Source organism: Ammodytes marinus (assembly GCF_949987685.1).
Source record: "Ammodytes marinus genome assembly, chromosome: 1".
Classification (NCBI taxonomy): domain Eukaryota; kingdom Metazoa; phylum Chordata; class Actinopteri; order Uranoscopiformes; family Ammodytidae; genus Ammodytes; species Ammodytes marinus.
Genome location: NC_137230.1, coordinates 21,056,992 through 21,083,199, shown reverse-complemented (window position 1 = coordinate 21,083,199; position 26,208 = coordinate 21,056,992). Strand labels below are relative to the sequence as shown.

Below are 26,208 nucleotides of genomic sequence, written 5' to 3'. Positions count from 1 at the left end.
GCGCGGCTCGCGTGAAGAATAGGCTCAAACTGAAACACAGCTGATTAAGCTGTGTATCAGCTGGGTGTCAGTTCGGCGCAGTTCAGCACCAAACTGACACGGGGACAGTATTGACGGTCCCGTTGGGAGGAACAATAAAAACACACACTTCATGCAAAGCGCAGCGTGAACCTGTTAGCACTGTAGGCTATGGGAGACGCTCCTCTCCATCTGATCGCTGATCCGCACGCGTCATTATCAAATGTAATATTTTCGCTCGGGGCTCCCGGTCAAACCACAACTAATCTTCCTAACAATGGCGACAACAACACTTTCCCATAATGTGAAGCTGATGGCGATTTATTAAAAAAGAAAAGAAAGAAAAGGCGCAGTGCTTCCTGCAATTGGGTCGGATCGAGTCCGGCCAAATTCATACCACAAACGAACTGCAGCAGAGTGCGTTTTGAAGCGCATCGAGACCACCTCTTCAGCTGGGTCTCGGAGCGTTTGTTTGGTCCGCCCCCGAGTGCGATTGCTGTGTTCACACCTGTCTGAAAGATGCGCACCGAAGGTGGAAGTGCACCTGAGTTCGTTTCAACCGAACTAAACACAGCATGTGTGAATACACCCTGAGTGTTGTCAAAGACTCAGACCTGATTTTCAGAAAACACATTAAGTCAATTACTAAGGCAGCCTACTACCACCTTATGAAGATATCAAGAATTAAAGGGCATATGTCTATCTGAGAAACTGATGTTAGTAAAGTACTGAATGGTGTAGGGCCCAAATACTGTATTCTTCTTATTTTTTTAAGATAATTTTTTAGCATTCTTGTTTAATTAAGAGTTTTGTAGAGACAGGTGAAATGGGGCAATGAAGGGAATGACATGCAGGGAACGACCTGGGCTGGATTCAAACCCTGGAATGCTGCGACGAGGACTGAGGCGCGCTCTAAACACTACCAACCCTTTTAATCTGTAATTTTTATATTCGCTTGTTTTTATTGTCTTATAAATGCAACTCTTTACATTTTTAACAATTTGTCTGCCTGTATTTGCTCTTTGTTTTTATAAACTCTTAAATGCATTTTTATAATGTCTAATCCTTATGTATTTTATGCCCTAAGGCACTTTGAATTGCCTTGTGTCTGCATTGTGCTTAATAAATAAACTTGCCTTGCCTTACGTACATCATGCCTAAAACATTAGGGTAACACTTTACAATAAGGTACACACAATTGCAGTACCTACTACATAGATATGTATTACCTACTACATAGGTTTTTTGTGCTACCTAACACAGTTTTTTTTTGTGTTTTTGTGATTTTCGCGGCGAGCATGCAAAAGCATTATTTATAAAAAAAAAAAAAAAAGTGGGGGGGCCCCTACACTAGGTCTTGAAACGGGCCCCAAGATCGTTAAGGCCGCCCCTGCCTGCCTGCCTGCCTGCCTGTGCTACCTAACACAGTTTTTTTTTGTGTTTTTGTGATTTTCGCGGCGAGCATGCAAAAGCATTATTTATAAAAAAAAATAAAAAAGTGGGGGGGCCCCTACACTAGGTCTTGAAACGGGCCCCAAGATCGTTAAGGCCGCCCCTGCCTGCATGCATGCACAAGTATTATTTAAAAAATAAAAAATAAAGGGGGGGAGGGGGTGTAGTGCAGACTGTAAGCTGGTTACCTACTACATAAAAACCTATGTAGTAGGTAACACAAAAAAAATAAAAATAAAAATAAACAAACTGACATCTTCCCAGTAAAGTAACATGGCAGTGCACTACATATTTTTAAGACTGAAACAGTTAGTTAATCGATCAAAAGAAAGTTAACTTAGCACTTTAACTTTGAGGATTATTATATTTTATAACCCATACACCTTATTGATCAATTGAAAAAAATGATTGATACCCACAATTTGCCCTAATAGATGTTTGACATGTTGTGTACACACATACAAACAAACAATCTAAATGTATGCCAAATAGGATACGATTATAAGATGATAGTGACTTACTGCAGGGGCTACTCTGGTGGTACAGCAGATGTGAGAAAGACAGGACTGGAGCCAATTCGCTGTGCAGCCCAGCACTTCCATCCTCATTTGTCTCCTGTGATTCCTCTCTATTCCCTCCACCTTTAAGAAGCTGCCCCGCCACTTCCTGGTCTGCCCATACCACACCTCTATCCCTCAACACAAGTTGCTCCAATTCGTGGTTCTCCAGCTCATCTGCTGCTTTGACCAGCCCAGCCCCACACGACGCAGAGTAGAGCTGACTGTAAGCTGGCAACAAGATGTTTAACATTCTGGAATGCAATGAAAAAAAGAAAGAAAATGGGTTGCAGGAAAAAAATTCACAGGTGTATTAGGGTTCAATTCCTTAGCAACACAGTAAGAATTGGGTCTTGGTATTGTAAACCTACTTCTGCATGCGCTTGGTCTCCTGATCCTGTAAGGCAGTGAGCTTGACAATCTGCTTGATGTGCTGTTTGAGATCATTAACCTGCAGCTCTAGTCTGTGGCAATGTAGGTCCTTCTCTAACACCTGAACAAGTTTGAGTACAGTCAGAGAGGAAATGATATGTTAATATAACATTATAACATTACATCAAATCAAAACAGCAGTATTAGGAGGAACAAAGGGTGGTTGGGGGTCAGGAATCAGGATACTACATAACAAATGTAAAGTTCTGTTTTCATCCATGTTTGATCAGAAAAGCTGTCTGCTCTGGGTGTGGTAGGGGAGAAAAAAAAGGAAAATACACTGTGACGTAAAGAAACTACGAAACAACAGCAGAGAGAACATTTGACCGGTGAGTGCGTCATAGTTCTGGGTCAGTTCCTGGAAGAAAGAATAAGGAAGAAAAAAATAACATGGTTTAAGGTAACCGGCTGCTGTGTGAGGGATGAGTAAAGGGTATTGATTTATTCTCTTCAGTGATCCACGAGTGAGCTGGAGAAATAAAATGAGCACGGTTCTAATTACTGGGAGAACAGATGGGAAGAAAACAAAGACAGTCACGACACCAGTGGAGACACAGCCTACCTTGCAATATAAACAAACACAAAACACCAAGCAATGAGTTTTGAAAGATGTAGAGAAAAAACTTCGCAATGTGGGCTACATCTAATCTAATCATGTTAATTTGTCTTCTTACATGAACTCAAACCTTTTCCTCCTGTCTACAGGTTATGTTATTAAGTACCTAGATTTACTCACTGTTCGTCTCTACTAATATATTGATCCAAAGTTGCTGAGATTTGTATAAACAAGGCTTAAAGCATTTTAAAAAGGGATAAAAATAAACAGAAATCACCAGAATTGTACACAACTTGTAGATGCATAAATGATAAGGTGATACTAATTCATAAAGCAATTCTACAATTTTTTTCTCTCTCCGGAAATTTAAAATCTAAATTTTCCAGCCGATCACTCAGCTGTTTTTTCAGTACCAATAAATGTGTACAGGTCAAAAAGTTCTTCTTACCTCTGAGGTCTGATCATTAGACTTCAGGAGCTTCATCTCATTTTCAACACGATGAAGCCAGCCGTCATTCTCCAGGAAACGTGTTTCTGAGTCCTTCAAACGTTTGCAAATGTGTTGCTGCTGAGTGCGTAAACTGGCAATCTTCCGCTCATGCTTACAAGTGGCCTATTTAAAGCAACAACAAGAAAAGGCGAATTAAGGGATATTGTGGAGCATCCACCTTTTGTTTTTCCACTTTCATTTGAAACAGTTAATGTGGTCAAAATAACAGTTAATGATTTATAAAGCAATATTGCAACCAGGTTTCAGTCTAGCAATACTATTTTACATTTGTTAAGAATTCCTTGTTGGAGAGGCAGATCTGAATAAACAATTTTATTTAAAAAAATAAAAATAAATAACATTCAGGCACATGACTTAGACGCCTCTGTCTAAAACAATGATCAAATAGTTTAGCTTGTTGTGAATTAAAATACATCATTATGCAAAGTTTGGTAACCAAAATTGGTCAGACTCCACATTTTACACTTTAACTGGCATTTACAGCTGGGCCTAACACCAGGACTCTAATGGGTGAGAAAAGCCAGAAACTCGGGGCGCGGTGACCCTGTCCTGTAGTGGCGTAAATGAGAAGGTAAGACAACTATAGAGAAGAGAGAAGTGAAATGATGACTCAGCAGCTGGTTTTCTGCAAGGATGATGGAAGCTGTGGATAGCAGAGTAAGCATCAGCTACCTTCTCACTCTTTTCCTTGGCACAGAAATATTGGACCTGCAGGTTGTCCTCCTCGCTGTAGCGCTGGCGCAGCTCATTCTCCTTCAGTTGCCTCTCCAGATCCAGCTGTTCTCTTCTGATTTGGGCCCGGCCCGAGAAGATTCGCTGCAGAGCTTCTGACACCCTAGAGAGAGAAAAAGAGTGATGATCAAATACATTAGCAGATATGAACTTACCAAAACTTAAATAATTATTGAACATGAATAAGAAAAAAGTTAATGAGCATGTTATCTTAGTTCCATCTTTTTTTGTGATTTAAGGAAAATCTGTGATTCAAATGAAGCATAGTAATCAGAGCCAACCTACAGTTGTATGTACAACACATTTGTAAAAATGTTGGATAAACTTCATGAATTGTCCCTTAAGACAAGAAAAAAAGTCATTTTGAGGTAATGGTGTTGTTTTTGATTATCATATTGAAAAGTGATTTCTCACATGCATAAGTTGGACAGAATAATAGAAACATCGATTTAGTATTTTGCAATCCAATCAAACATCACCATCATTACAGGAACCTAAGCCAGATGTTATTAGAAGCTGCTGCGCAAATTTATATTAATTGGTGTGCCAAGAGCTCTTACAAACCACTTCTTTGTGTATTTTACACATCCTAAATTAGGCATTTGGGATATTCAATATTTTTAAATTATTTTAAACCAGTTTCAAAACAATACGATTAATAAGTGTCAGAAAACGCAAATGAATGTTCACCACACTAATATAATAGTTATTTACCACAATTTATAATAATACTGAGTCAATTTTTAAATCATGTTGTCAACACATTAGTATAATCAAGAGGTTCCACAAGATCCCAATTGTGTTCGGAATGTGCCGGAAATACATTGTTGGTACACGATATACATGTGTTCCTCGGATAGAGTTGAGGTGATATACAGATTGAATGCAAGTGGCTGTCGAGTTGAGTTAAAGCAAGAGGCGAGACAGGAGAGGCATGCAGGTAAATAAGACTGGAGAGCTGTCGCTGAAATGTGACTGCACTCTTCCATGTAACTCCAGTGACGTAGGAGACGGCGTGGCCTTGCTAGACTGCTGAATTTTTAATAGCGTGAGAAGCGTGCAGCCTCTATTCAGAGCCTCTCACTGTGCGAGTTGTGAATTCTGATGCCAGTGAATGAAATGTGTGGGAGTGAGACTCATTCAGCTTTTCTGTGTCCCCTGCCCCCAACCCAAATACCCCAACAGATGCCACTGTATGCCTAAAGGCGACTAGATATGATGAGGTGGATCTGATTCACGTGAAGAAGAAAATGTTTTCAAATCATTTGAATTAAAAATAAGGTAAAACACAGCTGTCCTTATCTCCACATTTAAAGAAATAAGAGTCGAGTTTACCTATCATTCTGTGATTCACTTAAGAACCGACTGTATATTTGTGGCAGCTTGAAAATTAAATTGCATTTATTTCCAAACAGGTTTTTGAACCTCATCATTGTGTCCTAAAGTACATCTGGTTTTTAATCCAAAAATCCTAATAATGTCAGAGATTAGATAGCTAGATCAAAAACCAGCGGTTCAAGCCTACTTTAATAGTTTGGGAAATATCCTGTTTTAAATTATACACAAAAATGATATGCATAGCACATAAAAGTCAAAATAACAAATAAGAATTAATCTAAAATTAAATCTAGAAAAAGGCTGTAGGGCTTATTTTAGATTTCTCTGAAAGTTCATTTTATTTACCCACAGACTGTTTATCAATAATTTAGTAACTGGCTCCTATGTGCAGGCCTTCTGACTACATTACAGGTCAGGATCATAGGTCAGGATTGAATGTGGGGAAAAAAGTTAAGAATGAAAATAAAAAAAAATAGTATTGTAATGCAGCATAGCTCAAATTCTTACATAGGTGCTAGTACATATATAACCATTTTCTTTCCAAAACAAAAACACCAAATTATACAAACACAGAGGACAGAGGGAAATTGGACAACTATGGATCAGTTATGAGCGTGTAAACCAATGGTCAGTCAGTTACGGTGATAATGGCAGTTAAATTTGACAGAAACCCAAGGATGCTTAACAAAAAGTGTGATGAGTTTTCATATTTTTCTGTTTTGTATGTCTATTAGTGTGCCATTAGGTCCAGGGATGCACTGATCCACTATTTTTAGTTCCGATCCGATATATGGGTTTTGGATATTGGCCGATACCGATACTGTCCGATACGATATCATAAATGTTATACATTTTTTTGTTGGTGGTGATGTTATGTGTAAGGCTAGGAATGCTATCCCATGAAATGGGCCCTTCAACCTCCTGGGTAAATTCAATTTGTTTGTTTCTGGAAAACAGCATCTTCAGTGGTGACCTATTTCGGGATGGGGCCGATCCGATTCAGTATCTGGTCCGATATGGCCGAAGTCATAATGTGACTGACAGCTCCGATTATAAAATCCGATTTAAAAAAATATATAATATTTTTTTATGAAAGCGCGAACAAGCCGTGCGAGCATGCGCCGACATTCGGTGGAGGGGGAGAGAACACCACTTTCTAGTTAGACATACAGTACATATCAGTTTGTTAGCCAGTGAGCTAACCAAAGCTAACCCAAGTCAAGGAAGTGGAGAGCATCGGCGTCGGCAGACCCTTTTCACCGGGGCACGTGCCCCGTTGTGGATCTGCGGTGCCTGGGTATGCCTGGGGCACTGATTTTTTAATTAATTAATTTATTTATACCTTTAATTTTTTTTTATTTAAGTCTGACTCATCTGGCAATCTACAGAATGCATGCTTGCATTTTTTTTTCTTAAAATAGGCCTATATGCATGGTGCCCCCCTCATTGGCCGGCCGCTGCAATGAAATGTACGTGACGAATGCACACACTGAGGAGAGAATCATTCTCCTTGATATCGACTTTTTGAACCTGTCCAGCACAGCGTCAGCGACCATTCACTCCGGCCGGCGTGAAGTGAAGTAAACAGTAACGGCCTCCACACACATCCTGCGTCTACCTCTGGAGCGCGTCGCGTTACCTTACTGCTGCCTCTCTCGGACTTTTCTCGGACACACATGCAACGTCTCAGCAGCTGCTGCTGCAGCGCTGCTTCTAAAAGCCCTATCTTTCTACATAGAGTTTTCATAGATAATTCCCATTAAAAATGAAGTTCTTTCATGTCATCTATGATGCATATGATTTATATTGAGTCTGGACAGTAATCCGTGCGCCCCATTGCCATTTTTTTTCTTTTTTTTGCCATATTTTCGCTTGTTGGAAAATGGTGAAACTACAGCGAAAGCTGCCAGTATGAAGTCAATATGACTCTCAGCAGAGCATTTCAAAAATCACTTTACTGATTTATACGGGAGAGAGAGAGGGGGGTGTGGTCGGGGAAGAAGAAGGCCGTAGACACAGATAGAGCAACGGAAAACTGTTGCGCTCATCATGATCTTTTTTATTTCTTCACTATATTGGATCTCTATATGTGTCATTTATCCAAAAATGAAATGCCAGAACTAATTGAAAATTAGGTTTTAAATCCCTCGGATTTTGATTGCACAATTAAATCGTGAAATAAAGGGATTATTCGCGTATACGACTGAGGGATGTTTTATTTTGAAATAAACACACCGGGTAAACGTGTAACTAGAGTGAATGCTGCTGGTATGACTGTCAGCAGAGTATTTCTCTATCAGTTAAAGCACAGAGACGCGAGAGAATAGAATATATCTTTATTGTCATTGTCACAGGTACAACGAAATTAAGTGCAGTCCTTGTAATAAATAAATAAATTAAAACTAAATTAAAAAACCATAAAATAGTCACTATCAACTATAGGCATTAAAAAAAAAGGAACACATAAGACACATAGGACATAAGACACACCCAAACAACATCCACATTCATAAATGTGCTTTACACAACAGTGTCACACTATGCCTTCGTTTTAGTTTTAGCATCATTAAGTGAAGTTATGGCTGTCGGGTAAAAACTGTTAAGAAGTCTGTTTGTTCTGGTGTTCATGGACCGGTATCTCCTGCCTGATGGCAGTAGTTGAAACAGTTTGTGACCGGGGTGTGATGAGTCCTGCAGGATGGAGTGTGTCGGACGCGCTGCTCTCAGAAAAAAAATAGGCGAGCCTCCTGAGGTGAAGGGGAGCGTCGCTGCAGACGTGCCTCCGACGCGCCTCAGCAGTGCGTCTGAGGTTGGATGTGTGCTCGCTCTACGTTGATTTCACAGTCTGTGACAAAAAGTCAGACGCAGACGCGAGGTAGACGCGCAGTAGAGGTAGGATGTGTGTGGGGGCCGTTACATTTTTATCCTCTGGAAGCATAGAATGTCTAACAGCTGCAGTTGTGAAAGGACATTCAGCGTACTGAGACGCCTTCACACTTGGTTGAGGAGCACAATGGGGCAAGATAGGCTTCATCATCTTGCCATCATGTCGGTTGAGCGAGGAGAACTCTCCAAATTAAGCCAGTCACAATTGATCGACAGCTTCGCAAAAATGAAGCAGAGGCGCTACCGTTTACTGTTAAAAAAATGAACAGCTCCCCTATCTTTCTGGCCATGATATACACACCTCATAGGATCATCACCATCACACCATCATAGGATGGTCTGAAATAGAAATGATAAACACAGACATGTATGTATGTAGAGGTGTTTTTTTGTTTTTCCTTTTACAGTTGCACATTTCAAGTTTTCAGTTTTCAAGTTCATGTTTGCTGACAGATATTTAATGAAGATACGCTTTATGATAATAAATAAGTGCTATAAAGTATTTGCTCGCGTGCTTGCATTAATTATCTGTGCCCATGCTTTTTTTAAATAAGCGCGCGAGCATTTTTTTTTGTGCCCTATTGTGCCCCTGTATGGTATTGGGTGAGCTGACGCCCCTGGTGGAGAGGCTTCTGCACTGTGATAAATTCTACTATGTAAAATACAGCCAGAGAGAGGACGACTGTCTGACAAACAGAGCACCACATATTCTAGTGGGGCAGAAGTGGTCATTGAGAAGAATTATTTTTGTGTGACTCTATAATTTATATTTTCATTAAAATATTGCTTAGTCTGACTGTAAGATAAACCTATACGCATGTGTGTGTATATGTATTGCTCTTTTAAATTAGAATTGCTTAAGCCTTTCAAGAGTTACACAAACATAGCAGCAACACAAACAAGTTGTTAGAAAGTAAAATAAAATAAACGGACACATTAGTAGGGCTGTAACAATACACCAAATCATGATTCTATTTGTATCACGATTTTTGACCCACGATTCAATACATACAACGATTTTTTTAAAACACCATTAATGCATTGTGCTCTGATGGTGTGCACATGGCATAGCAAACAAATAAATTAACTGCATTTGGCATTTGCAAATAAAACATGACCACTGACACCGTTTGTTACTGAACCAAGCATGTAAAACTGGCTTTTTGACAAGGATGTCATTATACTAGCTTCATCGAACTGTGATATTCACCTAGATTTGGTGGTCTGTACCTAAGAGTTAAGTACCTCAAAGTCTGAAGCCATTACACTCTTCTAGAAAAAGGAGACTGGCATTAAGGCTGGAAACAACGTGTTGCGGCAAGTTAAGGAAGTGTAATATACCTGGTTCTTGTTAAGTGAGGTGAAGATTGAGCAGGAGCCTGATTGTTGGATTGGTATGTTTTAGAAGCCGGTCATACAGGTGTTGCAATAGAATATTGTGAACCTTTGAGTACTGACAGAAAGAATAAGGTCCTGCATGCAAAGTGCCAAAATGTTTTTTTCTTCTCAGGGTGATCTGGCCCCTGAAGGACAAAGTGAGGGGTTCAGATATCCACAAGGAGATCGGACTACGGAGCGCTGGCTGCGGCAGCTTCGTGACATCGTAGCAGTGGGACACAGTGTAGCCAACTGATTCATTTAATGACAAAACACCACACAATAAACAGTGCCGCGCTCACATTTTCGCCAAAACACACTGACTCTCTTCACTCTAGCCGAGGTGACAACACAAGGCGGAAATGATTCTTTCGACCAACTGTAGTCAAGCCAGCGGTCTCTCGTTTTTGCTCGGTCAAACCAGACGCTTTTTTATTTATTCCCCCCGTGTTGTTGTGAGCGTGTATTACTATCTAGGCTATGGCGTAAACACACAGAGACGGCTCGGTGCAACTCATAGAGACAGTGAGCGAACAGTGCTGGCTGCGGCAGCTACGCAGTGGGACACAGTGTAACCAACTGATTAATTTATTGACGAGGAAAAACACCACACAATAAACAGTGCTGTGCTCACATTTTCGCCAAAACACAAGACTCTTGCCGAGGTGACTACACATTGCGGAAATGATTCTTTCGGCCAATCAAATGACGGCAGTGTGTAGCTCCGCATTTTCGGCACCCTTTCAGGCGGCTAGTACCCCTACGGAGGAGTACTGAGATTTGGAGCGGCTCAGAGCGGTTACGTGCGCTTAAACCGTACCCTACCCAACTTTTGGCAAATGAAAAGCCAAACTACCCGGACCGAACCGCTCCGCTCCGACCCGCTCTACTCGGTGGAAACGAGGCATTAGTGACGTAGCAGCAAACATGTTATGGAAGCTAAATAGTCAAAAATCACGTCACGTCACTTCCGCCCAGCCACAGTACTTCCGCCCCGCCAGGGTATTGTTCTCCGGGGCTGCAGCTAGACTCTACTCCATGGTGAACACTCAATTTGGCCCACCTGATTGTGTTTAACTGCTCGATTTAAGCAACAAGCTCAGGGTTCACAAACTTTTGCACATACAAAAGTTGGCAAATCATTTGTTTTATTTTAATCTTTTGACTACACAATTGATTCCTGAAAAAAATAAAAAATAAATGTTGATTTGATAAACACACACCTGTTATTTAATATAAAAAATACTGGTGTTGATAAAAATGAATTAATAATGATTCAACTAAATAAAATTCCAAAAGGCTCAAGGGGTTCACATACTTTCAAGCAGCACTGTATATATACCGTACTTTCCGTACTATATGCCGCACTGGACAATAAGCCGCAGGTGTTATAATGTTTAATTACCATATGTAAGAGTTCGTGCACAGAGGGGATTGTCGGGAAAGAGATGGCTGCTTGAGGAAGCTCCCACATTTCAACAAACAAGTTGCATATTTGCATAACGTACGTAAGTGTTACCATTTTGTGCAATAGTAGCTATTAGGGATGGGCACGAGTGTTTTCGCTACTCGTGTGATCGCTTGCATTCCTCGAGGATCAATCGATTCCTCGTTAAACTTTTTTCTATTTTTAGGACGCAACGCATCTGTCTACAGAACAACGGTTGACCGCAATAAAGCGCTCAATGCTTATGTCAAACAGTCACAGTTGCCATATGATATTAAGGATTTATTTTCCACAAGTTTAAAACACATTTTCCTAACTGAAAGTAATTAAATAAGCGGGCCACAATTTAAACCGATCGAGTAGGTCTGCGGTGGAGAGAGAAAAAAGAGAGAGAGAAAAAGCATGGGCTGTAGTTGGCTAACATTCAAAATAGACATTTAAAATAAGAACGGCAGCAAATACAATAAAATTATTGTCCTACAATTTAAACACATAGATAGGCTAAATAACTCACCAAAGCAGTAGAAGTAGTAGGCTAGTATATCCAACCGCGTAATGATCACTCCTGTCCGTGACTAATTACCGCGACTAATTCCTCGTTAACGGAACGTTACACCGTCGGCTTTTGAATCTCAATCCTATATTCCATAATAAAGGCTTCTTAAATGTCGTTTGCTCGAATGTGCCCGAAGTCAGCCTGGCTTCTTTACGTGATTTTCCAAGTTTTCCAGCACCGCATTCAGCTCCGCGGTGCTGTGGAGACCACACACTGGCTGCGCTGCACGGAGGTGGCAGTTATTTGCGGTTTCTGTTTGACACAACGCTTAGTTTATTTAACTTGGATCAAAATATTTAATTTTGTTAAACTTTATATCCGTTTTGTACACGTATATAACATTTTAAAATAGGGGCGGCCCGCCGGCCGGCCTAAAGGCTACAAACACTAAAAAAAACAAAAAACTATTTTCCTCATCCACCAATCGAGATCATTTGAAACGAGGAGTACTCGATTACTAACGCCCATCCCCAGTAGCTACAGAATATATACTGTGCTGTGTAATAACAGGGTCGAAAAACGGGGAAAAAGTCGCGGCTTGTAGGCCGAAAAGTACGGTACTGTATTTACACACACACACACACACACACACACACACACACACACACACACACACACACACAGTATATATTATATATAAAAACTGATTACTGAAATGTGTCGGGTTACACTCTGAATAATGCTTACCTTTTGAACTCTGCTTGTTTCTGTGAAGATATCGTGTTAATTGCCCCAGGCACCATGTTCTTCTCATCATATTCTTTTAGTTTCCGCTTCAACTGTAGAATCTTTAGAAATATGACAGAACATTGAAATATTAGTCAGAAATTAAGCACTGATAATTGTGACTGTAGAGAAATGTTCCGTTTAAGAACATGCCATTAAAAAAAAATTGCGTGGTAGTATTAGTTCTTAAATATTACCTCTTGCCGTTGCTTCTCGCATATCACTGCATATTGGCCAATGTGACTGTCCAGGCTTACAACATTACTCTTCAGCTATTAAGTAATGTAAAGAGAAAAACTCAATGATTAAAAAGCAAAACATACATCTATAATCAAGGAAGAGGAAATATATCACAATTTACAACTATAAAAGAGGAGGAATACTTTAATACTAACCGAGGACTTAATCTCCTTGGCCCTGTTGGCATATTTAAGTGTGTTGTGGATGTCATCATACATCTTGGATGAGGGGCTAATATTGGCAATCATAACTGTCCTGCAGTTGCCCCCCAAGGAGTCTTTAAGTAGCCGTGTCAGCTTGCTGTCTCTGTATGGTATATGAGTTTTCTTACTCTGAAACGAATGAGAAAAGTTAACATTAGTCCAATAAATATAACCATTTTGTATTTTTCAAATCACTTGAAGTGGAAAATAAATCCATTAAAAGTTTGAAAATAACAAATACAAAATCTGAGAGTCTGCTACTTCCTGTCAAACATGAAACAAAACTAAATAAAAGAAATAAAAAATGTGTGAACATTCATTTTAGAGCACAAATATGATGTGCGCTTTAATATGCAATCTCCATCTGGACAAGCTTCACAAGAAAAGCTTAGTCAAATTACCCACAATTTCCCTAGAGGGAACACAATTCAGAATGGAGTCTTCATAACCATCCAAAACACTGGTCTTTCTGCAGCTGGGCTGTGAACACAGCTCAGTCTGTAATAATGGCATGAGATAAACTACAGCTGCTTAGGTGAGTCACAATCTTGTGGTCATTGGGATTGCAGGAAGTTATATTAAAGTTAAGTAAGAAAGGAGTGTAAAATTGCCTCTTTTGGGGTTAACAGCTGTGCCAGCACTTCAGCTTGGAAAACCCTTAAGCATAGTTAGCATACATCTGGATTCAAAGACCTTAGCTGTAGTACATGTGAGGTCCAGGGAGATTTAGGATTGCTGTGCCAATTTGGAAAATCACACTTTTTATAACGCGCGGCTCTCAGAAAAAAATAGGCGAGCCTCCTGAGGTAAAGGGGAGTGTCGCTGCAGACGTGTCTCTGACGGGCATCAGCAATGCGTGATTGATTACACCAGTGTTAATTTTGGCAGCAAATTCTGATTTAGTCTTAGTCTTTTGAATATCACACCATTTAGTCTTAGTCCTATTCTAGTCATCTAAAATCTTTTAGTCTTAGTCTAGTCTAGTCTACTAAATATAAGCAGATTTTAGTTTGACTAAATCTACAGCGGACTTCGTCGACTAAGTGTTTTTTTCTTCATTGAATGGTATTAAGTTTTGAATATGCAATACAGACACAGATTTAATGGTTGTAATACAAAACATGTATTCTATTTCATTAGTAATAATCTCACATAAAATCAGTGTACCTGACTGGATAGGGGGGAGGGGGGCTTTAAGAGCCTTTGTCCATTATCTCATGATCTGTCTATGAACCAACTGGATTCCACAATCTTTTTTCTTTTTGCGGGGAGCATGCACAAGCATTATTTATAAAATAAAATAAAATAAAGAAAATATTTTAAAAAAGTGGGGGGCCCCACACTAGGTCTTGAAACGGGGCCCGAGATTGTTAAGGCCGCCCCTGGGCAGCAGCAGCAGCACGCAGTTGAGGTGCTGATCAATTTGAGCAACTGCGCCTTCCTTTAAGCAACACTGCTGCCGCTGTGTGTGTTCGGACTTCTTTTGCATCAAAGCCTTTTAGATAATACAATTAGAGGTTTTAATTGAACGCTGTCCATGCATCGGAGTTGATTGTAACTTAAAAACAGAAACTAACGGACGGAGGCGGCAGTTTCACATGGCTCTGTGTATTCAAACTCGAGACAGAGCCTACTACAAACAGATCGCGGAACTTAGCCGTTCCCCTAGACAACGTTAACGGGCAGGATATCCCTGACTATCATTTTTGTCCATCATACCGCAGAGTTTTTCAGCACAGCGGCTCACTCCACCCGCTCACACCTGCGCGGTCTCCCGTCGATTTTCACCGAAACAGGGTTGCATTCGCTGCTTTGCACTGATTGGATTTCTTCCCAACTTGTCCCACAAAAAGAGTAGTTCTGATTGGATCTCTTCTCCATTCGTCCCGCCCTAACAGTTTCGTCTAGTTCCTATTCGTAGACTATAGTGTCAGTTAAATTAGTCTCAGTCTTCGTCATCACATCTGCCTTTTTATTTAGTTTACGTCCGCGAAAAAGGTTCGTAGACGAATATTTTTCGTCATAGTCTACGAAATTAACACTGGATTACACGGTCGTTGAAAAAAAGTCAGACGCAGACGCGCAGTAAGGCCAGGACACACCGGTCCGACTACCGCCCGTCGCCCGAAAATGGAGTCTGCCGATTCAGGCAGCTCCAGTCTGTCCGTCGCAGCCAAAAAGGTGCCAATAAGACACAGGGCCGAATACTGACTTTCCGTACGCTCTGCGCTTGCAAAGGGCGTAATGTCTCCATAACAGCAGGCGGCGCTAATCTGTATTGTGGCCCAAAACAATACGGAAGCCGGAAATGATGGGACAGCCGGTTGGAGTAATTTGTCAGCAACCGTTAACAGCGACGGTCTATCCTCTACCATGCTGATAAGTTGTTCCTTGATTTCTTCAGTCCTCTTGATCCCAAGTATTAAATATCAAGCCAACGAAATGATGACGAAGTGTTGAGAGTGTTACGACATTGCCCGCGCGTCACTGCTGTTTATGCTACCCGCCTCACTTCCGGGCTTCACTGATTCGCTAGCCCTCCACCAATCAAATTGCTCCGACTGAAAGACTGCCCGACACCGATTGAACATGTTGAATCGGCTGAAAAGAAGCCAGACGACATCTACGACGGCCGACGTCACCGAACACACCAAACAGATTTGTGTCCCCGCCCCCTCCAGACTCTCCGACCATGTCCGATGGCCAATTATCAGGCTGGTGTGTCCTGGCCTGTAGACACGCAGTAGAGGTAGGGTGTGTGGAGGCCGTGATCACAAAATAAGCTAGAGATGTTCTATATGAATGAGTGTCCCATGACATTCATTAATATAGAACAGATCTAGATCACACTCTTTTGGTTACATTGATTTCAGCATTGGTCACCAATGCTACTTTTATAACCATATAGGTCAACATTATTTTCAGGGTTGGAGCATTATTTAAATGCAAAATATGTTTGCTTCTTAACAATGTTGCAATGAACGTCTGACATGTTGCTTCCTCTGTACACCATGAAGCATTATCAAATGTATCCACTTTTGACAACATTTTCAGGAAGCCCCTTTTTTGTGGGTGAGGAACACTGGCCCTGTGTTGATGGACGGCCAAAATGGAAGAAATGATGCGTCGTCAAATGTATCTACATTGCCTAAGGCAAACAACTTACAACAAAAACCTCTGTTCAGCATAGCAAGAAGATGACATACTGAACAGCCCAAACAGAAGAAGCAGACATTCTTCTCAACCCAAACGAATGGCATGTCAGACCAGACACAAGTGGGGACATTCTTTCCTGTAAACAATGGCCACAACATGAATTCCTTGTCTGCCAACAGTAAACGTTGGAGCACCATTAACCATAGGGATAGGGAGGGGATGGAGTGGGGATTAGTGGTGGGTGTTACAGTCCATGACTGCAACACTGGTGAAAAGGGTATAATACTAATTTGGACGGTGTCGTATAAAAACACAGTTTTAACACAAGAACAAAGTAACCTGGTGAGGAAGGATCCCATTTCAAAACAGTACATTACATTTGAGACGGGTGTGTAAAACAAGTGGACTGCTTTACAGGTTAATGTATGCAATTTGAATGAAATAATACCCAAATACCTAGTTGACTCCACTTCTTAGACTGTCTGTTTCATAAGGAAGCTAGTGGTTAACTTCCATTACCTATAACCATAATAATCTCAAGAACATGATGCAAAATCAAGTTCAACTGATAATTTGCTCACCAAATATATGAATTAAAGAGACCATATTATATACATATATATAAAATAATTACTAATTTCTAGATTTTGGGTTTTAATGTTGGACTCCTATAGATCAGCTAGACATGATTGACAGCTCAGTAAACTCTGTACATCTTTGGGGAAACTGTCCCTCTCTTCCTTCCGTTTTATCTGCCTTCACTCAGAACGGTCTTTGTAGATTCCTCCTCCCCCTTGCCCCCTTCCACCGAGCAAACTCATCTTTGATTGGTCACCTTCCGGAAGACTGGCGAAGCTTGGCAGAAAACCACAGCTCGATTGAAAACATTATCTCCAAACCCTTTGTCCGATTACTGACATAAACTCCTACTTAAAATATAAGCTGCCATTTGTGTGGTTGTGATATTATTTTAGCAAAACTATGCTTCCTACATTAAATACAGTATATATAGGGTCAAACAAACTCACCTTTGGGTCAGCAAGAGCATTAATAACATTTCCCAAAGCAAGGAGTGAGCGATTGATGTTAGCACCTTCCCGCAAACGTGCCCCTTTAGCGTTGGTCGCGCTAGCTCTCTCCGAGCCTGCTAGATCAATCAGGCTCATTTTGGCAATGCAGACATTAGGATTGAGGCTGGCAACTTTGTCCTGCTGCTTCAAATATATCTGGAGAAAGTAAAAAACAAAAACAAAACTGCCATTAAAACCATCAAGAGGAACACTGTGATGCTTTTTTAGATGTATGCCGAGAAACAAGATATTTCAAACATTCATTATTCCATACACAGAAGACATCAGTTAGGGACCACTTTTACTTGACAATTAGGAATATTTTGGAGTTACCGGTAAGCTCTTTTATTTATGTTGATATACCTGAAATACAGCATGGGACCGGGAAGAGGTGGCATTCATATCAGTGGGGTGCTGTGTCCTGTTGCGATTGCCAGAGTCCAAAGCCCTAAGAATATGCTCTGCAGATTTGGGCTGTAAAAATAAATAAAATAAACATATACATTTTTTTTGTTTATTTATTTATATATATACACACACACACATTATCTCACAAAAGTGACTACCCCCTCACATTTCTTCAAATATTTCATTTTATCTTTTCATGGGACACCACTGAAGAAATGACACTTTGATACAATGTAAATATTCAGTGTACAGCTTGGATTTTTTTTATTATTTTTTATTTTCAAGGAGTGGTAGGCGATGTGAGCTACTGTAGGCTACTAAAGCAGATAACACAACACATTATTGTGTTTGGTTACAATATTTATTCATTGAACTATTTAACTGCTCCACCTTCAGTTTCACTTTCCTTTTCATCTCCATCTCAAACAGCTGGTCGGCTCGCGAGCCGACAACGGGAGTCAGTCTAATGACGGGTGATCACTAGGCTACTTATGATCACTTCGAAGTCAAAAAGCAAAATTATGAAATAAAGGCATCTCTGCCTCTCTCTGTCTGACAGACTTTCTCACTGCACAGTGTCACTCCAACAGCATCGGCAAAATAAATTATTACTAATTATAATCATTATTACGTCGACACCCCCCCTATCAAACGGTTAAACGTTTACACAAAACATTTGCAGCCGTGTAACCATTTAGAATTTTTTTGTAAATGTTCACACCCCTAGTACTTGCTAGAGAGACCATCTTATTTATTCTTCGAAAACTTCCACAGACTTGGAAAATATAATTCTCTAATTTAAAACCTTATGTTATGTATTGCAAGAGCAACAAAGGAAAATCTAAGATGGACCAACATTAACAAATTCAGTTTGCAATGACTCCATTATTAACTATATACAGTGCCATGAGTGTGTTTGATACATGTTTCTACTAACCTGATGCAGTGTGAGGCCCTGAACAACCACTCCTTTAGAACTGTCCTCTCTGACTGCAAGAGGGCCTGCATTAGCCAACAAGTCTCTGATCTGTTCATTGTAAACCTGTAAACAAACACACATACATTACTGCAAACAGCCTGCAATCTACCAAAAACGTTTGAAGAGTAAATCAGTATGATTTGGTTAACGTTGAAATGTTTTTTTTTACATTTTGTTGTGTACATTTCTTTTTTAACTTCCATAAAAGCAATGTGTAACCCAGTGGTTCTCAATTATTTTCTGTCATGCCCCCCCTAGGGGACAGAATTTTTTTTATTTTTTTTTTAGCTGAGATAACTTCTGCAGCAAAAAAATTCAAAGTTCAGTTTATTAGTTCAATTTGTAACATTTAAACAAGACTACTCAGTCTGTGTGAATCTCAGGACAGAGAAAAAAGAGCAAATGATTCACTGAGGTTTGCATTTCATTCAAAAATGTTAAACTGTAAACATAGTTAAGGTGGTGTTTTTTTGTATCATAGGCCAATAGGCCTTCTGTGATGTGATAACCAATAATTCATTAATGTTATTATTAGTCTACTTGCTTGATTTCTTTTAAAATAGCCTACAGAGACACTTGGAGACACGTGGACATTTATTTACTGCAAATCGCGGCCTTTCGCGCGGATATGACCATACATAACACCATACATGCCCCCCCTGACAACACAAGGCGCCCCCCCAGGGGGGCGCGCCCCACCATTTGAGAAGCACTGGTGTAACCAATTCATAAATGCAAAGGGTAACCAACTCATTTAGACAAAAACTGTTTAATTATCAATTATAATTTAAATCCTTTGTTCAGAAAATCCATTTGAATACAAAATGTAAAGTTCTAATACAGAGAAGAATAACAAGAAAATAAACACATTAACAAATAATTTAGATTAAAATATCACCTCAAGATATGAAAATGCAACAGCAAACTCTTTCTCTTCCTTGACATCTTCCATGCGCTGGAACAGCTCAGTCATGGTACGGTACATGACTCCAGGATCCTCTTGTGAGCCCAACATAGTGTGTGTCTTACCTGCTCCAGTAGCACCATACGCAAACACTGCAATTGAATTGCAATAGATAGACAAATTAGGAATTGTGTATATTATAAAGTGGGTTGCAAAAACAAAAGCAACAACTACAACTTTGAATGAGAGAAATGGATATATCAAGTATAGATTAGCCTTCAAAATAAAGATGCACTTAATGTGACGAACATGGCTTATGTGAGCCCAACTAATAAAAATTATGTCGTAATCCTCCTAGATGTGAAACTGGGCCTAGGGAATGCAATACTTTCTCATCACCAACTAAATAACAATGTTAAAACTAACAACACTAAGCAATATACAATACTAACGTTTTTAGGTACATTAAATTCAATAAAGACAGGCTAGGTGCTAAACATTAGTATTCTGCGCCCAATTTATTGGTTCACCTAGTTTTAGCTAGGTGAACCTAATATAATGGCAAACAAGTTTATATTGTCAAGCAGCAGCTTAGTTGCTAGGGTATTCCTGCATCTCCCTTCCAGGATCAGAACACCTCTTAAGTGCTGATGGTCACCTCACTACAGAGTCCCTGTAGTGAGAGGGTCAAGGTGAGAACTGCAATACCTCGCAATGTTTTCCCTTACACTGCAATATGTTTTGCATTCCCTGATGTTTTCTTGGCTTATGTTAATAGATGCAGTACAGAGTAGCCACAATACAGTTATAGCCACAACATAGCATCATTGATACAAGCAAAAATGTAGCCATAGTTAAAGGAATAATCCTATCCACAGCCACAAATTAAACCACTAAAGCCAGGCAGAGCAGAGCTCTAGAGTTGTGGTAACAGCTAATGGCTGTCTCCTTTCTGTAGTATCTGTAGAACGTTTACATGGCAGTAGGGGTGTTGGAAAATATCGATACAATATTGCAATTCCTATCATATGCGATTCAGTATTGATTCATAATAAGTAAATCTATAGATTTTTTATTTATTTTTTTATGTGTATTTCACTGCAGCCAGCCAGTAAGACATGGACTTTATTTGCATTGATGCCATAATTTACACACAATTTACAAATGTTATTTTCTATAGCTTAATAATCTTTTTCGATGATAAAGTGGCAGATAATTCCTTATTTCAAATTGCACAAAAATAGTGTTATAATAACACTGTTTACAAATTGTATTTCTTAAAAGGTGAAGTAAGCGGTTTATTTATGTTAATATAAGTGTTAAATCGCTCTTTATTCATACAGTGATTACTTACATAATGTGCGCGTTTCATAAAGCCGATCTCTCAGTCAGCTGCTTTGCATGTAATCGACAAATAAACTTATTGGAGGACCCCGAAATGTTTATCCAATCAGAAGAGAGAACGCTACGAACCGACACCCGTCTCACTCATAAATATGTACACTCCATGGTCTCACTGCCGGTGCACGCCAGAGCAACAGATGGGTGAATGTGTATGCGCATACAATGGCGTAGCAGGAAAAAATCCTTCCCAATGTCTGTTTTGATTGTTTTTATCATGTTTTATCACACTTATGGATCTGAGATAATGCTAGATAACTTGCTGCTTGAAGACCGCAGTGCATTAATGTGGTGACGTAGGGACGAGCGAGGGGACTGCTAACTGCAGTAACTGACAGGAAGTTAGCTAAAAGAACCATTCCGCTTACAGCACCTTTAATGTCTATGTTAGCCTTACTGTACGTACGCAGAGTTTTTCACTGATTGTGGCAGATGTTAATTTCTATGTTTAAACTGCTCAAGAAGTAGTACTATGAGGATTTAGGATGCTATAACTGTGAAATACAAACGCAGGTCCAACTGTTTTAAGTCTGAACTAGGGCTGCAACTAACGATTATTTTGATAATCGATTATTAATCGATTAGTGGTTTGATCCGTAAAATGTCAGAAAATGGTGTAAAATGTTGATCAGTTTTCTGAAGCCCATGTTGACTTCCTCAAATGTATTTTTATGTCCAAAACACAAAGATATTCAGTTAACTGTCATAAGAGGATTAAAGAAACCCGAAAATATTCACATTTTAGAAGCTTAAAACAGAGAATTTTGATATTTTAAAGGCCCTGGCAACCCAAATCCACTAAATCCTTGTAACTATGTTATTTGGGGGATAAACTGAATGCATATGTATATGAAAGGTTTTAGGAATATCTGTCAATCCCCCGCAAAAATACTGTCATGTCAGTTGGTCGACCATTTGAAAAATCCTGATTCAAATGCATTAGAACACACATTTCCACACGTCACACGATTCTAAATTACATTGGACTTCCCGTTGTAAAAATTTCTGATTCGATCGTTAGATTAGAATTTTGTTTTCACATTTCACACATTCTAAAAAAACAATTTTATAAAATCTCTCTGGTGCCGCGCAAGAGATACAGACTGTCTCTTTGTGCCTGAGCCTACACTCGAAGCCCCGTCTGAGCGAAGCAGCGTGTTAGTGTCGTTCACAGTGAGACCGTGCTAGTGGGAGCCGCCGTGCAGACAAACTATGTGGTTTAAGACTAAAGGATCACCGCGATCCGATTGCATGTCCTGAGCATGGATGTCCCGAAACTGACTGCGCGACTAACTGTAAAGTGAAATAACCGCTTCCCTCCGTTAGTTTCAGTTTAAAGCTGACACAGTTAATATGATCACCACCTACGCATGGACATCGTTTAAATAAAGCGACTCATTCTTATTATCCTAAGGGCTTTGAAGCAAAAATATTATTAAATCTGAACATTACGGAGGCAGTGGTGGCACTGGTGCGTAAAAGGTCTGAACTGGGCTTAACCTGCTCAACGCCATGACTGAGAGAACGGTCCCTTCAGAACGTTATTGGCCACGTCCACACCGCCCTGTAAAATGTTCTAGACAGCAAAAAAGCTGTTTTTTTAGACTAAATTTATAATATTTATGAAAAATTATTTTTAATTTTGATAATTGTTAACAGCTTTTAGAGAAACCCACTGCTACTGTCATATATTTATTGTAGAGGGTTGCCAGGGCCTTTAAATAAAAAAATTACTCAAATTATTAATCGGTTATCAAACATTATTCAATTAATCGTTGCAGCTCTTGTCTGAAAGCATAGAAATAAACAGTATTTGTTTATGCATGGCATTGTGTTATTTACACTTTAATTTAAATAAATACATATTATTATTATTATAAATGAAAAAAATTGCAATATATTGCCTTGCTTGTAGATCGCAATATATCGTATCGCCACCCCTGTATCGGGATATTTTCGTATCACGAGATTCTTGCCAATACAGCCTACCTGGCAGTATAACTGGACTCAACAAACACACCTACTGTTCCTATGGATCAGAGGGAATGCAAAAACATTGCAAAGTAAATTAAAACTTAATGTGAGGAAACAAAAAACGTTTTACCATTTGGGGATCCATTTACCTGTGCAGTTAAATCCATTCATCACACCATCCAACACTTGTCTAGTGGTGTTCTCAAAGATGTCAACTTGAGTAGAGTTCTCGTCGAAGACATGGTCAAAAACAAACTTTAGGTCTTTGTTAGCCCTCTTGTTTAGGTTTCTGTTTCGTACTCTTTGTCTTTGTGACCCAAAACATGATATGTCCTCTTCCTTGGGGTCAAATATGAGCATGTTGTTATCAACAACCTGGACCACATTTCGGCAGTTTTCGCGCTTCTCATTTTCGGTGTTTGGCCTCACCCGGACAACGACCTTTACATGACTGCACACATCACTTGCCATTGTGGTCACTCTGCCCTGACAAAGGTGTTCCTTCAAAACAGAAAAAAGGCTTAGTTTTCCACATTGCAAACACCAGTGTCATTTTTTTTTTACAATATGCTCATTAAACCACAGAAATTGATGATACTGAAGGTAATTGATCATTTGTAGCTTGCAGTGCAGTATTCGTGTATTCGTTTTAACAGTGGCTTAAATGCTTTCTAACATGTAATATAATGTAATAATTGGTCCAACCTCGTTGATTAGACGGCTGTACCTGCTAAACAGGCAAAAAGTGTATACTGTGCAGTAAATGTTTAATTTAGATGCAGTACTGGTCACTCTTGACATTGTTATTACCTAAATTTCTCTATGCTTGCACATTTAACTGAATCCCATGCTCCAATACAAGGAAGCTCAACAGGATAAAGTGATACCCCGCAACAATGAGCTTTGATACCGACATAAAACATTCAAATCTTGTTTATGATTTACAATAGTCAAAGACTTGTAACTATTCTCAAGGCTCGATACAAAATACGAGATAGTGGTATTCTTATTGAAAGGCGAAACAGTTCATGATGGAGTCTGTCACCGTTGAAATGGCAGGGCTGGCTAACGCCTGCTAGCTCTCGGTTTTCACATTTTTAACGGTAACCTAACGTTGTTTTCCTTATGTATCTTTGTTTGTATATGTATTCTGCATACGCTGTGTGCGAATATGTCTTACCCTTTTGTCAGTATCTTTCACCTCATTAAACCAGTAGCGTGTTCTGATAAGACACGAGTAGTTCGTTTTGTAAATATAAATCCGCTAGCAATTCCCAGATTGTAGTAGCTAGCAAGACAAGCGCCAATATTTTCAAAAACAAGCCGTCTTCCTCTGTTGCAGCGGATTGGTTGGGTCTGCTACCAACCAATCCGCTGGGCTCTTGTTGGGAGTCTCTCCCCCAGAGGGCGGTCCAGAGTGACGCGGCCCACGTGCTGCTTTCTGAAGTCGGGGCGGATCTCTGGTCTACGCGTCTACAACGGTAAGCTACTGTTAACACTGAAGTGTTGTTGACACGGGTTTCCGCAACAGTTCACCCTGGTTAACAATTTTTTTAATGTGACTTAATCATAGATACTTAGCGTACTGTTTGACTCCTATACGAGTGTTCGTAAGCATATTTGTGTTGCTGGGTGTGCACGTCCATCCAACATGGTGGCATAGCAACAAGATTCATGATTGCTACTTGCACACGCGACAACAAGCAACACACTGTGTTATAAACCGTTCATAAAACCTTATCGATAACAGCCATCTCAGAGATATAGCTATGCGCCATACATCTTTAACACCTTTGTTAAAGATATTGCAAGCAAGTGAGTTAGCTCTACGCGTGTAATCCACACCCACTGTTGCACAACTTCTCCATGTTAGTTGGCCTACCTGCCTCACGCTGTGGAGTAATAAAAATAACAACTTGTAGGCCTTGACCTCAATTTTTCCCTTTGTGTTGAACATATATTGTTTGGTTTCTTTAATTACACCCCTAGTCAAACAAACCAATTTTTATTATAAACCTTATTATTGTATTAGCTAAATGGCATATTCATAAATGTAAGTACTCTAATCAGAAACCTCTATTTATTGTGTTTGAAAAATAAACCAAGCAATATATGAAAAATATTATATACTCTAAAAATAAGAAAGCTATCAAAACACTTTATGTATGTCATTTATATAATGTTTTTATTTAATGTAATGCTGTTTTTTATTTTTGTATCTGTATTTTTATATAGGCCTATCGGCCTTGTAGGCCTTGTAACAACTTGTAGGCCTACGTGTGTGGTTAAATTAAATCTACAACCAACCCAGTGTTGTAGTATTGACCTCTCATTCACTCCCAGCTAAATGGCTAGCAGCTTAGTAGCCACATCAGCAACTTAAAAAGACTTAAAAAAGCAACTTAAAAAGAGAGGGGTGTAGCTAAAATCATGGGCACTTGAAAAATTTGAATAGGTAAATCTAAAAAGAAGGCCTTAATTGGTATTACAGTGTGTTCTCCAAAAATTGTCCCTAAAGAAAAGTAATTGACGTTGTTTTATTCTACAATTGATAGCCTATCGTTTTAAAGGGAATCTTAATTTGATTCACAGATGTAAACAGTCTTAAATTTAACTGGCCTTAAACTGATGAAACCCTGCTTCATGACAGGAGACAAAGTTACTTTTATAATATGTTGGCGATAAAAAAATAAATCTCAATAGGATTCATAAAGTGTGATAAAAGTATGCTCAAAGGCTTCCAATTATTCATTTGCCTCTTTTCTTGTGTTTAAGGATAGCTTAGGCCTACCTTACTGGAAAATATGACATTTTGATCTACACACAATGTCAATGCAATACTAATTACATACAAAGTTGATTTGAATTCCTGTAAGGTAATCTGAGAGCAATCATGCATTGTCACTCATTTTGTGTATTGCCATCTCTTCAAATATTGTGTAATCCTTTGCTGCCATTGAACTTTTGCTTTTGCGTACACCAATGCCGCACACACACATTAGTTGAATTCCTTCATCTCCTGCACACATTTCCATTTTATTAGAATCACACATACATTTTCAATGTTGCCAGGAAACACCTGAATACCTTTCTAACTATGTGGCTCAGTCTGGTGCCTGATGCAGTCAGTGTTGCATGTAGAATGCCAAAATGGTGACCTGATCAGCCAATGATGTTACTCTGTTTGTATCCAAAGTGTCCAACCTATGCACCATCAGATTCCTGGGCAATTTGCACTTAATAATGTAGGTGATTTTTGCATTATACATACATGTCCAGGGCTCC

At 39.5% G+C, this 26,208-nt stretch overlaps 2 protein-coding genes across 2 annotated transcripts in view; one reads left to right on the top strand and one right to left on the bottom strand.

Moving 5' to 3' along the window:
* The window catches only part of kif18a (kinesin family member 18A), a gene marked incomplete at its 3' end in the record, with an annotated part of 43,826 nt that extends 19,626 nt beyond the window's left edge, over positions 1 to 24,200 (bottom strand). The window contains exons 1-13 of the mRNA XM_080028518.1: positions 24,104 to 24,200; positions 23,073 to 23,424; positions 19,543 to 19,700; positions 18,603 to 18,707; positions 17,621 to 17,731; positions 17,216 to 17,413; positions 12,984 to 13,160; positions 12,786 to 12,860; positions 12,550 to 12,650; positions 4,199 to 4,361; positions 3,464 to 3,628; positions 2,399 to 2,520; positions 1,992 to 2,281 (exon numbers count right to left, since the gene is read on the bottom strand). Of these exons, the coding sequence (XP_079884644.1) occupies positions 1,992 to 2,281; positions 2,399 to 2,520; positions 3,464 to 3,628; positions 4,199 to 4,361; positions 12,550 to 12,650; positions 12,786 to 12,860; positions 12,984 to 13,160; positions 17,216 to 17,413; positions 17,621 to 17,731; positions 18,603 to 18,707; positions 19,543 to 19,700; positions 23,073 to 23,394 (1,987 nt within the window). The 5' untranslated portion in view covers positions 23,395 to 23,424; positions 24,104 to 24,200. The remainder of the gene's footprint in view (positions 1 to 1,991; positions 2,282 to 2,398; positions 2,521 to 3,463; positions 3,629 to 4,198; positions 4,362 to 12,549; positions 12,651 to 12,785; positions 12,861 to 12,983; positions 13,161 to 17,215; positions 17,414 to 17,620; positions 17,732 to 18,602; positions 18,708 to 19,542; positions 19,701 to 23,072; positions 23,425 to 24,103) is intronic.
* Positions 24,201 to 24,355: 155 nt separating this feature from the next.
* Positions 24,356 to 26,208, top strand: part of mettl15 (methyltransferase 15, mitochondrial 12S rRNA N4-cytidine) — an 88,619-nt gene continuing 86,766 nt past the window's right edge. The window contains exon 1 of the mRNA XM_080024878.1: positions 24,356 to 24,404. The gene's annotated coding sequence lies outside the window, so the exon portion shown is untranslated. The remainder of the gene's footprint in view (positions 24,405 to 26,208) is intronic.